This window comes from Labrus bergylta, chromosome 23, assembly GCF_963930695.1.
Source record: "Labrus bergylta chromosome 23, fLabBer1.1, whole genome shotgun sequence".
NCBI lineage: Eukaryota > Metazoa > Chordata > Actinopteri > Labriformes > Labridae > Labrus > Labrus bergylta.
In genome coordinates, this window is record NC_089217.1 from 21,423,187 (window position 1) to 21,440,688 (window position 17,502).

The following is a 17,502-nucleotide window of genomic DNA, read 5'->3' on the forward strand; positions in this document are numbered from 1 at the left end:
AGTTGAATATGTTTTTAGTGTGCATTTGACACAAACTGTTGTAACTATCTTCCTACAACAACACCCACCGTGTGCAGTGTTGGGACACTTCACACCTTCAGCTCACTCTTGTGTGAGTCTGTTCATTCATCTGTGTGGGTGGAGGATGTCCACTTTTGTAATGTTTTGTTGACTGAGAAGACAAGCTTACACAGGAAAACAATGAAAGACTCTTACCTGCGGATGCGGGGAGGTTTGGGAGGAGGTGTGTCCCATCTCTCATCATCTGATTGGTGGCTCGCTTTATCTGGACTACTTTCGTCCTGGATGCAGAAACAGCAAATAAACACTGTAAGTCAACGAGTTTATAGTCACGTTGAATTCATTTGTCCTGAGAAAGTTCACTTGAAATCAAAATTTTTTTTTTTTTTAAATATCACCTGGGTTTAACAGTCAACATGTCACTAGAACACTATTTTAGTTTTTCAAGTTCCTTCTCATTGTGGGTTAATGTTGGGTCTTAGTAAATAATAGAAACAAAGAGTATGACCTGCTCTTCATGTACAGTGTCTTGTGACAACATTTGTTATGAATAGGCAGTTTGCAAACAAAGACTGATCGATAGTATTGATTGGATAACATTAAAAACATGATGACTCATCCTGCACTTGGAGCTGTACAACTAAATGGTGCTCAAGGAAACACCTTCTACTCTAAACTGCCCATAGGTGTGAGTCTGTGATTGGCTGGATCAGTCCAGGGTGTACCCCGCCTCTCGCACAATGACAGCTGGGAACAGCGTCAGCCCTGAGCAACCCTGAACGGGAAAAGTGGTAGAGATAAACAATGGAAACACCTTCTTTCATTCAAAGGCCATAACCAACAGACATGATATATGTTGGGGGTTGTGACTGTGTTTTGGTCAAAATGACAAAAGGACACTAAATTCAAACGCATCTCAGCTGGGCGTTTTGTGTCTTTTAAGAGCTCTCAAAGAATTGAGTATGTCCCTACTTTAGCCCGTCAGAATCATATTTAAAATCTGACCCATTCAAAACACAATTGTTTTGCCTCAGCTTCTATTTGCTTTCCTATAAAAGACAGACGTTCCCTTGCTATCTTGAATTTCCAGAGCTAGTTATCAATCATCAAATTTCAATTATCTTATGAATCATTTTTTAATTCTTTTTTTTTATAATGTAAAGCACATCTTACTCTAACTGCCCTCTCCTAAACCAAATGTTCTTATATTTCTGTATCAGAGGTGAAAAGCAACAAAAGCCTCACTGAAAGAAGCTCTTCACCTCCCTCACTCTTCTTCTCAGCCCTCCTCCTCCTCCATCTCTCTCTCTCCCCCGTGACTCATTAATTTGACTACCTCTCAACTCTGATAATGAAAAGATGACTGGCCAACTTCAGCCGTGCAGAGTGGGGAAATGAGGACACTTGGGCTCGATGTGTCTGTAAATGCTAACTAGCATTAGCTGTACATTGATGTGTATTATGAGAAGTATGCATGTAGAGAACTTGGCGTGGGTTGTGTGTATGTGTAGGTTTATTGTTCATTCTGCCATTGAGAGAACCTATGTGGGAGTTTTAGTCACTAACAATGGCTGAATGGACATGAGTCATACATGGACTGAGTCAGTCCAGAAAACCCATCATGATTTGATGACAGCGTGTTTCTGTGTATGTAGGCAAAAAATTGTGTTGAAGTTCTAGTCTTCCTCCGTGTCCACCACCCTGATTCTTTACACTCAGGTTAAACGCAGAAGTTCAGTGTGCCTGAGTCTTTCTCATGTGAACAAGGTTGCGTGTGTGTTCGTGTAACCGACTCTCACAAGGGTCTTCCTTTCCCAAAAGAAGCATGTCTATTCTGAGACTCAAATTGCATTAAGGGAAAAATGGGGTGAAGTCATCAGAGCTTCCTAAGCAGGAAGTCCACTCCTGGATTGCTGCCAATGGGCTCTCTCATGGTCTCTCTGTGTCTTCAGGGTTTGTCAGTCTCACTGATCACTCTTTGTCTATTGTTCTTTTATCTTCACATTTCTACCTGACAGTGTTATAATCTAGGCTTTACTTTTTTATTTTTTTTACCAAGAGGAAGCAAGTAGCAGCAGAAGCTTCAAAAGCTAGAAGGTTACTTCCCCTACATAAAATGAGGTATAATGGATCAGTGTCACCTGCAATGTTTGAGCACAGAGTTTGATAAAAAAAAAAACAAAACATCAGTCTCAAAGACATCAGCCCAAGAGAGCGCAGCACTTTAAATGAGAATATGTTGTTTTAATAAGTTAGCTTTGAGGGTTTATTTTCTTCTTTAAATATACTGGAAGGAAACACAGGGGCAAGTAAGGACAAAGTGTGGTGTGTTTGGGAGTGAAGTAACTGGGAATGAGGGCAGTGGGGAGCGACAAGCCAAATATTTTTTAGGCCCTTTCAAAACAGGTCGAACAGTATGCAGTCCTTAGAGACATCCCTGTTTCGCTCTATCTTTGGCACAAACTCCAGGACACTGTGTGTAAGTTTACAGGAGGCCTCTCCTCCGTCACCCTCCTCTGTGACTAATTATTTTGTGTCTCCCACTCCCCACTCGGAGCACGTTAATCAGCCACATCCTGTCTTTCAATATGTTTGTGTTTGTTTCATACCATGCCATCATGTATCTGCGTGTTGGTGGGGCTCTCCAGGAGTAGTAGTTGTTTCTGAAAGATCTGAGCGATCGCTCGGTGAACTAACTCGTACTGCTCCTGGAAAGATACACACAAAGACATTATAAGCAAAAAGTTCAAATAAAAAAAGAATGGGTTAATGTAGCAAAAGGTGAAGAAAAACGTCTCTAAAACATAATTTTACAATCTTTTAAATAAAACAACAGAAGGACCTTCACTAATGCACCTGCATCTCATGTCATTATGTTTCTGGTACTGCATTTAAAAAAATAACATTACAGTTAATCCCTTGGTTTCAAAACCAAGTCAGTGTGTTTCAAGGTTATTCAATGACTCAATCAAACAGTTCTCTCAATGTCAGGACAAATGTGTAGGAGGAAACAAGGTGCTTAGTTATTTCTTCCTCCGCTTTTTGTGACACCAGAGACCATAAAGGAACACATATAGACACATTTGAAACAAAACCAGAAGCAAGCGTATTACACATTTCATATTTAACACAATGCAGCTGGATGTGAAATGCTTCTCAGTCTGCAGTTTATGGCTGCACCAATCCTGACGGGTTGACTTTTTTTTAATTAACTTGAGTTTTTAAACCTTCTGCAAACAAAGGTTTGTTTAAATGTTGCATTTCAGTTAGCCTAAAAAAACCTCAATGCAGCATGAATGCAAAGTACCATTCTTTGTGTAAGTAACGTATTTAAAAGCAAAAAACAAACCTTGGTCTGAACAGCAGAGTGCCGTTGCGTCCTCATTTCTTGGATCAACCGAAAAACATTAAAATCTTCTGGTATTTTCTTAAATAGAAAGCAAAGCATAAAACAAGTAAATCTCAGTTCAAACTCACTTGAATATTACCGTAACAAGAAATGTGAGTGTAATAATAAGGAGACATTTAAGGTGTGTGTAGGGAATGTGTGTGTTCACATACACCAGCTTTGAGGAGGTTCCAAGTGTAGTCGATAGCACAGATAGCACCTGTCCTCCCACAGCCTGCACTGAAATGTCAGAGTCATACACATGAGATTCAACAGAAGCACACCGTCACACACACTCTTTTTTACAGAACTAAATCACCTAAATACACACTCCTTCATTTCATGTATGTTAGAATAAAGACATGCTGGTCCAGACAGGAACAGGATGGAGACAGGAGCTGCACAAACGCTGACGTTATGTGGTCAAACACATTCCATCATAAAACTTCTGCTGCTCTAACAAGCAGAGTTTCTGAGCACACATACAGTAAAGCTTCTTTACCGACACAGAGACACAACTTTTAGTCCTGCTGTGTAACAGAGGAACAAGGAAGTGTCCTCAGGCTACTCATTATAGCTGATTACACACACATGGAGACCATGTGTTAGTGAGTGCGCGAACACCCAAGCATGTGTGCAGCAGAAGACCAGAATGTGACACTCAGTGATTCGGTGAGTTTTTGTTGTATTGTCTGTTAAAATTTCAACAGTCTGCAGCAGATTTTAAAGGAAATTTTTAAACAACATTATTAAACCGAAACAATGAAATGTTTGAAAAAAACATGTCGACCAAATCTTGTAAATTGTATGTAAGCGGAAATCCTTTTTTTTTTTTTTTTAAACAATTTTATTTAAATTTTCAAACAGTAGTTAGGAAACATGTACAATGACACAACTCAAAAGGACTAAAATCAACCACTACAAGAAAACGAGCCAACACAGACAAGGCAATAAAATAAGACATAAAATACCATTAAATTTAAATCTAGCCTCAGTCTGACTGGGAATATCCAAAGAACAGAATCCTTTTGACAACAAATCAAGACTCTCCGCAGGGAGGTAGTCCATGAGTGGTTTCCAAGTGGTCAGGAATAACTGTTGATTGCCCTTCAGCACTGCGCTAATCCTCTCATGTGGAAGTACAGAAAAGATCTCTTTGTACCATATAGTAACAGTGGGAGGTTTGTCTTTGATCCACCTCAACAGTACACACTTCTTGCCAAAAGTAATAGTTTATCCAGCAATTTAAATTTAAGAGAGGCGAGTGACACATACTTAGATGACAAGCTAAGTATGAAGAGCCCAGGATCCATGCTTACTTTAGTTTTGAAAATGCCACTAAGCTCTTTTGCTATACAGGACCAAAATCGTGATATGTATTTACACTGCCAAAAAAGATTTAAAAAATAGTCCCATCTCTCTCAGACATTTCAGACACTGTGGTGACAGAACTGGAGAACCACCGGATGGCAGGTGTTATGTGTAATCTATGAAGAATTTTGTATTGAGTCCCCTCATTCTATTGCAAGAAAACACAGTTTTGATACAATTCAAAGCTTCTTGCCAGTCCTCTTCTATGTACTCATTATCAAGTTCCCTTTCCCATTTACGTTAGACATTATACAAGTTTATTGGACAAGTGTCCAGGGAGTAAAAGGAAGAAATACAATTGGAGGAATTCTTGCAGTTCATAAGAAAGGATTCTGGGGCACTTAATTTAGGAGTATGGAGGGAGGGGAGACTCTGCTCCTTAGGAAGGTTATACTGAAGTTGAAGTTGCTGAAAAGACATGAGAATACCATCTTTAAAGGCAGGGTTGGCAATTTTTGTAAAAACTAGCATGATTTTGAAAGTAGCATTCCCTCAGTGCTCCGTCTGCACCCACCCCCTCCCCTCTGTGCTCCCTCAAAAGCCACACCCCTCACGTACATGCACAAGCGCCATTGGTCCAGAAGGGGACCTCAGCTCATGCTTTGAGTGTGGACTCGTGCATGCATGGGGTAAGAACGAGCAGGGAGACAGGGAGGCGTGTGATTGGTTTATCAGATTGGTACCTCGTGGCAGACATTGGTCAAAGTTTTTACAAGCTTACAACTGATACAGATGATGGAGTTTCTTTGTTCCTTTTTCAAAGAACATGATTTATTAATTTCTGTCAGGACCTAAAGACAATTTCAACCAAAATCTTAAAAAGTGTATCTGGAGAAAATTACCAACCCTGCCTTTAAATAAATCTCTGATAACCTTAATGCCTCTGGACTTCCAAAACTTTAAAATGTAACTGCTAGCCGGGATGAAGCCAGCATTCCTACAGACAGTGTCGGCATAGAGACCAAATACTTCCTCCCAGAGAAACTAGTTGTATCCCTCCAGACTCTCACAGAATTGTAAGTCAACAGGTTAGCTTTTACCTCTTTCGCGTTTAAAGTTAATCAGGCTCCACAAAGACAAAGTAGGCCCAGGAATCAAAGCAAAGGGTTGAGTCAAGATATGAGTGAAGCCAACCCCAAATTATCAGAGCATGACAAGCCCAGTTATTAAAAAATATATTGGGCAGGCCAAGCCCACCAGCATTGGTTGGCATTTGTAGAATCTTAATTTCTTTCCTCTGCTTTTTACCATGCCAGACAAATTCAGAGAACAGCTTTTCAATACCTGAGGGAACCTTCTTGGGCATCCAAAGGGGTAACATCTGTAGGGGATACAGAATCCTGGGTGGCACATTCATTTTGATCAAACTCATTTGGCCCATAAAGGACAGAGGGAGACTTGACAAACGTTGTAAGTCTCAATTAACAGCACATATAATCGGGGAAATATTTAGTTTCCAGAGATCAGACAGGTTGGGGGATACTTTCATTCCTAGATACTAGGAAATTAAACCTCCGTCAAGTGATCTATATCTAGCCCGCCAATAAGCAATGCTTCAGACTTATCAAAGGTAACCTTGTAACCAGATACACACTACTAAATTCTTCCAACCATGACATGGTAGCAGGGACTGATATTTCAGGCGATTAAAAAAGAGCAAAATGTCATCAGCATACAGAGCTATTTTATGTATAGCACCACCCACTGAAACTCCCTTTATGTCCGCATTAAGCCTAATGGCCACTGCAAGGGGTTCCAAAGCTATTGCGAACAGTAGTGGGCTATGGGGGCAGCCCTGTCTGGTGCCCCTAGCCAATGGGAAGGGTTCAGAGCGGAGGCCACTTGTGATAATGCTAGCCGTAGGCGACCACTCCACCACCACTCCCCCCTATCAAAGGTTTTTTCAGCATCAAGGGACACAGTGAAACCTTGCCATTGGTTCGTATATTGAATCACATTCAAGAGACTATTCTGTATGAATCCGGTCTGATCAGGATTAATAAGACTTGGCAATAGACCCTCTACCCTCCTTGCAAAAACTTTTGAGAGTATTTTGCTATCTACCCCAATCAGGCTAAGGACGGTATGAGCGACACTCCTCTAGAGGTTTACTTTTTTTTTTTTCCAGAGACATATTGGCCAAATTAAGAGATTGTGGTAATTTATGATTATCAAAAGAATGTTGATACATATCTGTCAGAGGTTTGATTAGAATCTTGCTGAATGTTTTACAAAATTCTGGGCCAAATCCATCAGGGCCGGGGGCTTTTCAACCCTTTAGGGTCTTAATGGCCTCTAAGACCTCCTCCTCTCTTATAGACCTGTTTATCTCTACCTTCTATTGATCATTAAGACTAGGGAGCTCTAGTTTATCCAAAAAGCCCCCCGGTGCCATTGCAGAGGAATGACATCCAGAAGAATATAAATTCTGGTAAAAAAGCCTCCCGACGTGCAGCTTTAACTTCAGGTGAATAATCCGGCTTGATGGAAAAGGCACGCCCACCGTGTCGCAGCTGCCCTTTTTTCCCCTCGCCGCTTGAAGAATCTTCTTTTTATTAGCGAAGTTGTAAAGCTTTATCACCGCAGGCCGGGGTCGGTTGTCATCGGCGAGCTGGCTGTCCTGTGCGCTCTGTCGATCTTCATCTTGTCTCCTTTGGCCTGGAAACCGAGCACCTTCTATAACCATGATTCAAAGAACTGCAGCGGCTGTCTGCACTCAATGCCTTCTCCCAGCCCGACGCTCCGTATGTTGTTTCTCCTGCTGTGGTTTTTGAGTTTGTTAATACGCTCCTCCATCACCTTCACAGAGCGCTGAAGGAAGGACACATCAGTTTTAAAGAGGACACCTTATCTTCTGTGGCTGAAATACGGTTCTCAGCCTCTCCAATGTGGGTGGATCAGCCCTGTGAGATCTTCCAGAGTTGCTTTCAAGCCTTCAAACTTTTCATCCATGAACAAGCTCATCTCGTCACATCTTGTTGGTGACCACGTCCTGCACTATATTAATGTCATCGGAGTCTGTGTCATCGTTAGCCAGTGTCAGGTAGCTGGCTAGCAGCACGTTTTTAGCTACCGTCCTAGATCTCGCTGATGTCTTTGTGCAAGAGGAACCTATGGCACCAGTGGACATTGTTGCACTCGCTTGCAAGAAGGATAGGAAGTTAACCAGGAAGTAAAACTTAGTAAATGTTATTTAGCGCCTCACGAAGCGGGAGCCCAGCAAAAGACAACTGCTCAGCTAGAAAGCATCAGGTGAACCCCATGTCAGCTGAAGTCTACACACTAACTCTAGCTTCTGCCACGAGGAGACGTGTGTTTGTATGACGGAACATTTTCTGTGCTGTCCTGAAATGTCAAAACTGTATTAACGTTCGTATTTATTTGATCTGCAACCTGCCAAGAACGCTGCTGAAGAGACAATAACTCCAAAGATGGGTATACAGTGTTAGTACCTGCAGTGGACACATATAGGGACATCATCATTCTCTTGGTATTCTCTCATTAGTCCAATCATGTCCAATATGGAGTCAAACGATGAGGGCACGTCATGATCTGGCCAGTTCATATAATGGAACTGTGTTATTCTCCGGCTCTCCTGCAGGATGACATACAAAGGGACATTTTTAAAGATGGAGGGTTGTTGAAGCACTGCAAATTCTATTATCTTGCCAAGAGGAGAATGTGAATGTGTGGGCGAAGATTCCATTAAAATATTAGTTGGTATTCTGGATTTGAAAAACTTTTTATGTGAATAAATTTGAGTCAATCAGGGCTTTAAAAATAATGTGTAAATTTCTATTAATTAATTACAGAAACATTGATTGACAAATAATTAATGCTGATTAACTGCACTCTGACGTCTTATGTCACGGATGACCTCTCATGACCTCTATTTGATCGTTAAGTAATTGACAAGAAGCTTCCTTCAAGCGTGTTGAAAAAAGTACACCTTGGAGACTAACAAAACATTGATGAAGAGTTGGAGATTAAACTGAAAGAGGTAAGCAGAGAAGAGTGGTACAGGGTGTCAGGGTGTCTGTGTGTGTGTGGGGGGGGGGGGATTATTTGATTATTTTAAGCAAGATATAAACTAGAAACAGGGTTATGCAGTAACTCCACCTGCAATCTTTCTCATATTATTCATATTAATTGCAATTAATTAATTACAATGCCTGTAAGTAGTTAGATCAAATGTGTTTATCGAATGGCAGCACAAATGTCAATGTTTTACTAAATTCTGTTCCACAAAATAAAATAAAAAAATTCTAACACAGAAAAGGAACTTTCATATTTATATGACAGTGGATTATGGATATGTTATTTTGCAAACAGATGCAATCATAGCAGTAAATCAATACCCAAAAAAGCCCTTTTTAATATCAATGAATACAGTAAATTGCTTTATACTTGTAGACTGTAGGGAAATGATTTGGGGGGAAAGACAGTTGGAATGATGAACAACAAAGAAAAGATTGAAAGAACACACTGAGAGTAAGTAAGAAAACAAACTTACATTCTCATATTCCACCATCAAAGTCCTGATAACGTAGTCTGTTCTGGCCTGCTCAGATTCCTAGAAAACACAGAGAGAGAGAGTCAACATTTTCATGAACCATGACTAAAACGGTCATTAGAACAAAATGTGAGAAATGCATGGGTAACAAAAAATAAATAAGAAACACCCCCCCCCCATTCCATCTCCATTTACACACAGCTGTGATAGTTCAGATTTACTCACATAGGAGATTCTGAAAGGGCCAAAACTCATGGGCTCCTCCACAAGCAACGGGAAATACCGCTCACACTTTTTCTGAGAAGAGATGAAGAGGGGTTAGGTTTGGCTGCCAACAGAATACCAGATTAATAACAAAGCTTCATGTGCGCACACACACACACACACACACTTAATTTCTTGAAATAAGGGGACATGACAATGACTAAATACTGTACACATTATACTTAATATAACTCTATCAATATTACCTATTACGTTATACTTAATATTACCCTATGAAAAGTTTTCCTTTTTTCATATCATCCTGGCCTTAAGGATAAGGTTAAGAAATCTTGTAACTACTTAGCATCTACTAAAACTTCCTTAATAAATTCAAACAGTACAATAAAAGCAAAATAAAACAGATGAGTGTACAGTAGGTGTGGGTATCGCACGATAATGATTATATCACAATACAGCGATTCTGTCTTAATTGATATCTGCTTTCAGCACTTCAGGCCATATAACTGAATATGTGATACTCGTTAATCAATGTGAAACAGCCGACAACAACACAAGATTAAGGTGTATGGACACTGCTTCGACGGGCGCACAGCAGCGTCCTGGGAGAAAGAACGTCTCATGCAGTAAACAAACACAGCTAGCTGATTATTTAGCCTTCAGCTTCCTGTCTCGGAAATACTGACATTATCTTCTCCCTGCTCAAGGTTAAACGACAAGAATATAGCGGTGACTTGTAGACTAGTATCAGGTTCAGGTCAAACTCTCACTTCTTGTATATGTGCAGGAAAGACAACTTCTCTCACAAGAATGAGGCAACGAGATAAACAACAGTCTTCCACTAAACAAGCTGTCAGAGAGCGCTGTGCTGCAGACACCACAGACTTCAAACAAACACCCAGCTGGATTTAAAACACTACCTGCTCTATGACCTGTGAGCCAAACTACAGGCTGAAAGACAGGTATGAGTCTGTTGTCTCCAGAGATCTAATCGGTAAAATACCTAAAAATTGAAAATGACTACAGTGGTATGTGACATTTGTGAGTTGTCACAGCTCAATTCTGTCACATAAAATAATGTGAACATTATGAGTATTGAAGCAAAAAAGTAAAGCTCAAGTTACTTTCCCATGTAACTAGTTACTTCATAATGCCGTAACTTTTTAATATTAGTAACTAGTAACTGTTACTAGTTAGTATTTTTTGTATTTTGGCCAACACTAGTCAGAACATGATATACATGTATTTCTAGATGTACAAACAAATAGGTTCACTTTCATCCTTGCAATAATACAAACAAGTAAAAGTACATGAAGAGTAAAAATATGTCTTACCCTTCCCATCTCAAACTCTCGACAAGCCATAACAATGACCTGCAGAAACACAAACAGGAAGGATTGTTATTAATATTAACCCTCTCATTTCCAAATATATGCACATTATATTCATTTTTGTTCTGCTGTTTTGAAAAAATCAAAAGGTTCAAAGACTGAAGAAAACCTTACAGATTATAAAACTTTCTCCACATCTTTAGTTTCTATCGTTGGTAGTAGAGTATCTAGAACTTCATATGATTTATATTCATACCATCACTCATGTAATTCTTTTTTAACTCTACAGGAGTAATTATCACAGCTCTGTCTCTCCCCTTCTTCTCATATCTGTCCATGTGATTCAAACAGAAGCACTCCCTAGTACCTCCTGCTTTCTGAATACAATGCTAAATCATTATTTGAATTGCTTTACATGTTACACTGTAATCTGTAAACACATGTGCAGTATATCTCTTTCCACTCTCTCCTGCTATACTCACAGCTACATTGTACTCCCAATTCATCCTCCAGAAGTCAATGACCGTGTTCTGAAGCGGGCCCTGAGTTGCAATATAGGCTTCTGGGCCGTCCATACCCTGATGAGACAAATAGGGTCACTAAAATCTGCACAGATTTGTTTATAATATACACTGTAAACACTCTTACTGTGGTCATTAAAGCACTTTAACTAAATCAAACAACAAAAAGGAGCCTTTTACCTTAATGAAGTTTGCATTGACATAATCTGTGTCCTGATTGGTTGTTTTTAGCGTCAGCTTCACCCTGCTGTGATCAACTAAGCAGAAAAAAAGGTAAAGGTTTAATTTGATGCCTTTTAAATAATCTGAAAACAAATGATGAAATAAAACAAGACAAGTAGAAAGAAAAAGGAGTGGATAAAAAAAGATAGTTTGTTGATCCAGAGGGAAATTCAAAGCATCCAGTAGCATTTTACAAAGACATGCACAACATGTATCTAATCAACAACCGATGTCCCCCCCTCCCCTCCCCTACATATTAACCCGAACAGAGATAAAGGGCAAATGAGGACCGGCAAAGAGGATAATGGACATGCTGCAAAGTCCTTTGTGTGTACAAGACGTGTGTGTGTGTGTGTGTGTGTGTGTGTGTGTGTGTGTGTGTGTGTGTGTGTGTACACATCTGTCATGGATGAACCAGTTCTCCCTGTGCCTTATCAGCAGCTCATTCCCTAAAAGCCTTTATGAATGAATGAATTGATGGATGTACAGAGGTATAAAAAGGAGGACAGATGTTGGGTCATGGAAGCTTTGCCTGAGGTCATTAAGTACAGAGAGCGTAATATGTCCTTTAATAACACACAGCTATCCTAACTGTGTGTGCATATACACTTTTATACAAACATTACTCATCAAGTTCAGTTTAATGAAAGACTGCATGTCTGTGTCCCTATTTCAAATCTGTCATTCTTGTCCCACAATCCTCTTCTTTACACTATATTATATGATGTCATTTTCAAAGATTACATTATTATTTTTATTGTACACAAAGTGATTTATCTGGGAGACTGCAGAGATAAATAAATGGCTTTTTAATGCTGCTGTCATGCAGGACACAATATAAGATTGGATTATTATAACACAGCTGCAGGAATGTGTATCTGTGACGTCTACTTTGTGTAAAATGATTTGCATTATGCATCCATCATTTATTAAAATGTAAATGATGGAAGACAAGATGGAGTGGACCAAGACACACTATACAGTCTAAAATAGTGTCAAGTCATCAACATCACTGTATGCAATGTGATATCATTCACCCCTTCACTTCTGCTGTGCGTTACTTTTAAGGAGTTTTAAGGATCAAGTTGTACATAAGGCTTCAGAAAACTGGTTTTGAAACATTAGCCTCAGTACAGTGTATGATGACAACAAATAGGTTTTCAGGTTTTTTAGGTACATCTTGGATCAAGCTTTGAGTTTACCATGACCTGGATGACTGAGGACTTACACAGACATCTTGATTTAAATATTTAGCTATCTAAGAGAACCATGCTCAAATCAAAACCAGCCAGTCTTCATAAAGAATATTATTATGTCATAAATGTAAACACCTCAGAAAAGAAAGCATCAATTGATTTTGATATCTTTTATTAATCCCTGAGGGAAATTCAGGTTTACACTCTGTTATTTATAGGGACATGCTTCTCACACACATAGGCCTGAATCACACACATGCAGAAACAGGACCTGTGGAGAGATGTCAGAGTGGGGCTGCTACAAGCTGCTAAGCAGAGAGCGCACCAGAGCAGTTGGGGTTTCGGTGCCTTGCTCAAGGGCACACAAAAGCCCAGAGAAATTCCTGCTGCAAGGCCAGTGTGTGATATGAGTACTCTAGCAGCCTCTGCCATCACTTTGTGAATGTGACATGTAGTAGAAAACGGCTTTAGTCTGTGCACTGTGAGACTTACATGGCAGTATATCTTTGTATCTGTTCTTCTTCACATTCTCCTCCCGCTCTCCTACGTTGGTCGGGTAGATCTTTTCCGTCCGGTATTTAGTTGATAATCTCCGTAACCGCTGGAATGAAAAACAGCACAAGAGAAAAAAGTTGGTGTGGAGAAATATGACATGTTCATTTCCTACTTGCTAACCAACAGAGATGTGTGTTTTATTTATCTAAAAAAGACTGATGCAAAGTCTACATTGTGCGCAGTAAGACCATTGCAGGTTCAACTTGAGGTTAAAATGTTTTGGTGCATTTCATGAAAGGTACTGTATGCATGATAGGATAGGATATGATAATACTTTAATGATCCCCAGAGGGGAAATTCGGGCATTGCAGCAGAAAGACAGAGAAAGAAGTAATACAAAATACACAGGATAGATGAGATAAATAATGACCCTACAAAAAACCTTCTGTACAATTCTTTTGTATTTTCTTTTTTTCCATCTTATTCTGGAAATATTAGTAGATATAATCTCAATCTTCAAAAGCATCCTTCATGAGAACAAAGACTTAAAGTGGAGAGCTGAAAATGAGAATCTATAGTGCTGAATGTTTCCCAGGATGCCCCTCCTGCCCTCTTATTTTCTATAAAGAGGTGAGATATTTAGACAAGAGTCTGAGAGCAGGAGCAACACTAATCAGGGGACTTTTTTCAAACTTCCTCTTACTTTAATTGAATAACAAGCTTCTTTTGTTACCGGTTTGCTGTTTCCTTCAGTTTAACACTGACACTTAGGGCACAAGCAAAGTTGTCCTGTACCGTGCTCCCTCCCCATTCCCCTGCTGAAAACTGAAATAAAACAGCCAGACTTCTGTCACTCCTGCTGTTTGAATCTGTTAGCGTTCACATGACACCACTATCAAGGGCTTCTCTTTCTTTCAGTTGGTTCAATCACTTCCCTCTCTCTCCATTTCTTTCAGAGACAGCGGAAATTAGGCATTACTCCACGGCTCCTCCTCCTCGTCTCTCTGACTCTGAGAAAGTCAGCGTGGGCGTTCAGGCTACTGGGGCCTTGTGTGAACAGAAAAAAAATCAGTGCCACCTCTTCTCTCTTGGCTCTGTCTGCAGGCTTTCCTCATGTAACTGTGACGCTGATGCTTCAAATGCTGACATCCTGAGAATCTTATCTTACACGTCAAGCATTTGCTACCAATTAATGTGTGTAATACATTATATCTGTTGCTTTTGTTACTTCGTTATCTGTATCATTCGACTTTATTTTGTAAAGCTTAGTCTTGGATTAATTTATTAAGCTAAAAAGATAAAAGGGGTAGGACTGGATAAGTTATTTAACTTCATCCTACACCCTTTTCGAACATGGACTGGTTAAGGAAAAATAACCGAGCAATTACAGAAAGTATGCTTTGAATGCTGTTTGCTTTGTTTGTAATGTATATTTTTATTCTATTTTTAAAACATGTTCGAAATAAAAAATAAATGAAAATGAATTAAATGAATGCTCCCTGTCCTATCATGACATCACTTCTTTGCTAATGCAGAAACGTAAAGAGAGCGTAGAGAGAGAGACAACAGCACAGACAGATTCATCAGATCTTGCTGTGGTTATATAAGATGATGCTTTTTGAGCATCTTTTGTTAACTGTGTTCATCTAGATCATCATAAACACTCCTAAATTGTCAAGAGAGAGAGAGCATTTAAAATATGTCTGACGAAAACCAAATTAGAGGACTATCTGAGAAACACAACTTTCAGCTTTGTCTGTTTTTCTCTTTCTGAAAGTTGTGTTTTTAAAGAATCAGTGGTCTCATAAACAGAACTTACTGAATACACTATTGACACACAAACACACACACACCTACAGGATACTAGCATGGCAGCAGCTCCCTGAAGACATAATGAGTTTTTCTTCACTTTTCATTTTGCAAGACTCAGCTCTGTAAACCACAACAACAGATGATCTGATATAAAGAGGAAACAAGGAGTCTGAGAGGTACACACGCAATCTGTGGGTGGCAACACAGCTGTGCTTGTGCTTGTGTGTGTGAGTGAGTGTGAGTGTGAGTGTGAGTGTGTGTGTGGTGTAATAGCATTACAGCTCTTCTGGCCTCATGTGAATTACATTTCCAGCAGAGGTCTGCTCCTGTCCTGGGCCATCGCCCGGGAAGAAACACACACACACTTAGACACAAAATGAGAAATGAAGGGAGGTGGTAGTTATTTGAGATGGTTTGTGATTTACCCATCAACCCACAAACCCATTATGTGGAGACAAACATGATCGAGTTGTGCCCTCAAACACGTTGATCAGTATTTTCTTATATTATCTAATTTTGATTCATTTAAACCGCGGGGGAGAGGTATTCGAGCAGATTGTCCAACTGAAGCTTAAACATTCATTCAGACATTTTAAAAGCACCTAATCTAATCCCCTTTTAATGATTTAAGGTTAGGCCAGACTGAATGTTTTAACAAGTGCACAACTTGTTCAATTAAGATGTAAAAATGTAAAGGATAACTCCAGAACAGGAACTGTAGAAATTATCAACTTCATGTTTCATGTGTAATTATATTCACTAAGCCTGCACGATTTGAAAAAATGGGATGTGCAATGAAATTGTGCAATATTGTGATAACGATATGAAGTGTTATAATGAACAAAAATAAAGACTATATATTAGTCTGGAGGATTCAAAAGAACTTCATGACGGGTAGAGGGGAGTCTTTCCCTGCTGCTCTATACCTTGACAAACTAAGAGAGAGGGGAGGGAAAGATGAAAAGAGAGGGAAGCAGTAGAGGAGAGAAGACATGGGTTTAAGATAAACAGGGAGAAAGTTGGAGGTAACAATAAGCAAAGCTAAGGCAAACAAGGAGAAGAGCGGGAGTGCAGGAGAGGCTTTCAAGAGGCTTTTGGTAGCTGAGCTAATGGCCCCTTTTCTTCCTTGTTTCTGTTGTTCATTCACACGCTCTCTGTTCACACTCTGTCACTCCGCACTAGCTTCTGTTCTGAATGGAGGAGGTGGATAAAAGTAAATATCCTGGATTATACCATTGCTCAAGTGCACTCTCATTTTATTCTTGTTAAAAATGTTGCACAGCATTTATTGTGCATCAATTTCTCCAAAGTCAACAAATTAAAGGAGGCAAAAAACATAAGAATTGGCAGAAAATTATAAGAAGGACATATTAAAGGGTGGAAATGATAATGAAATAAGAATTAGAGATAAAATGATGAGTCAATGATTTTATAAACAGAACACTGACCTGGACATATTCTCATGATAGGAACATCATTGAAGTTTTTGAATGTTAACACTCCTGATCACGCCAGCTTGTGCTCCCTCTCTTCTTCACTAACACATACACATCTCTCCTCTCTTGTGTGTTTATGACAGACTGAACTATCATGGATTTTTAAAGTCTGAGAGCTCAACACTTGGGTTACACACTTCAGTCTTTATTTTAGTCTGTTCCAACTGGCTGAACTTTATACGTGTCGTCAGATATTCTTGGGATTTAAATTGTAATTTCAATCCAACGAACAAAATAAAATCAATGAATCTGCAGTATATTCTAAGTTAAATATATTAATCACTTTATACCACAGCCCAAGTTTTCATCTTCATACCTTGTTTGGCCAGGTCAACAACACTATCAATTCTTAAAATATTTCATTTCTGATCAGATATGGCACATGAGAGCAGCATGTTAGAATATATGAGAAAAAGGAAGCATGTTACATTTTTTTTTTAATCAACTTTCCTACTTATTTCAACAAACACAAAAGTCTAATCTAGAAATCTTTGTCTGAAGCAAGTTATTGAAACAGCTGATGGACTTAGAAGTTGGTCATCGCTTTACTGTTTGGGTAAAGTTGCACTACCAGAACTAGTTGTTTTGTATTGAATACCATTAGATTAAACATAGTTTTGATGTTTCCTGAAGTTTCTCATGTATGAAATTCTGCAAAAGTCGTTAAATTACAGAAAATTATCACATTGCTCCGTGTCCTTGCTCATGGAACTTCTTACATTTATTTCTACTATTTTCTAACTTCCTATCTGCCAGGGGAGTAAAATAGCATGACTGAGCTGTCCAGTTTCCTGTGAATGCTCAACTTCCACTGCCCCATGCACACACACACACTGAAAGACAGGGCGTTGGCCCCCCCAAGCTCAGTGCCGCCTTCACAGACCCCTTCAGGGTGCGACCGACTCATGTGTGCT

The 17,502-nt window shown here is 39.5% G+C and overlaps 1 protein-coding gene across 5 annotated transcripts in view; it reads right to left on the reverse strand.

Annotated features, from left to right (window-relative positions):
* The window catches only part of ptpn12 (protein tyrosine phosphatase non-receptor type 12), a 48,257-nt gene that overhangs the window by 17,767 nt on the left and 12,988 nt on the right, over positions 1-17,502 (reverse strand). For all 5 annotated transcript variants that reach the window (XM_020638768.3, XM_020638769.3, XM_020638771.3 and 2 more), the window contains exons 2-12: positions 13,278-13,386; positions 11,548-11,624; positions 11,329-11,424; positions 10,850-10,888; positions 9,519-9,590; positions 9,294-9,353; positions 8,233-8,375; positions 3,583-3,649; positions 3,371-3,448; positions 2,631-2,729; positions 217-302 (exon numbers count right to left, since the gene is read on the reverse strand). In XM_020638768.3, the coding sequence (XP_020494424.1) occupies positions 217-302; positions 2,631-2,729; positions 3,371-3,448; positions 3,583-3,649; positions 8,233-8,375; positions 9,294-9,353; positions 9,519-9,590; positions 10,850-10,888; positions 11,329-11,424; positions 11,548-11,624; positions 13,278-13,386 (926 nt within the window). The remainder of the gene's footprint in view (positions 1-216; positions 303-2,630; positions 2,730-3,370; positions 3,449-3,582; positions 3,650-8,232; positions 8,376-9,293; positions 9,354-9,518; positions 9,591-10,849; positions 10,889-11,328; positions 11,425-11,547; positions 11,625-13,277; positions 13,387-17,502) is intronic.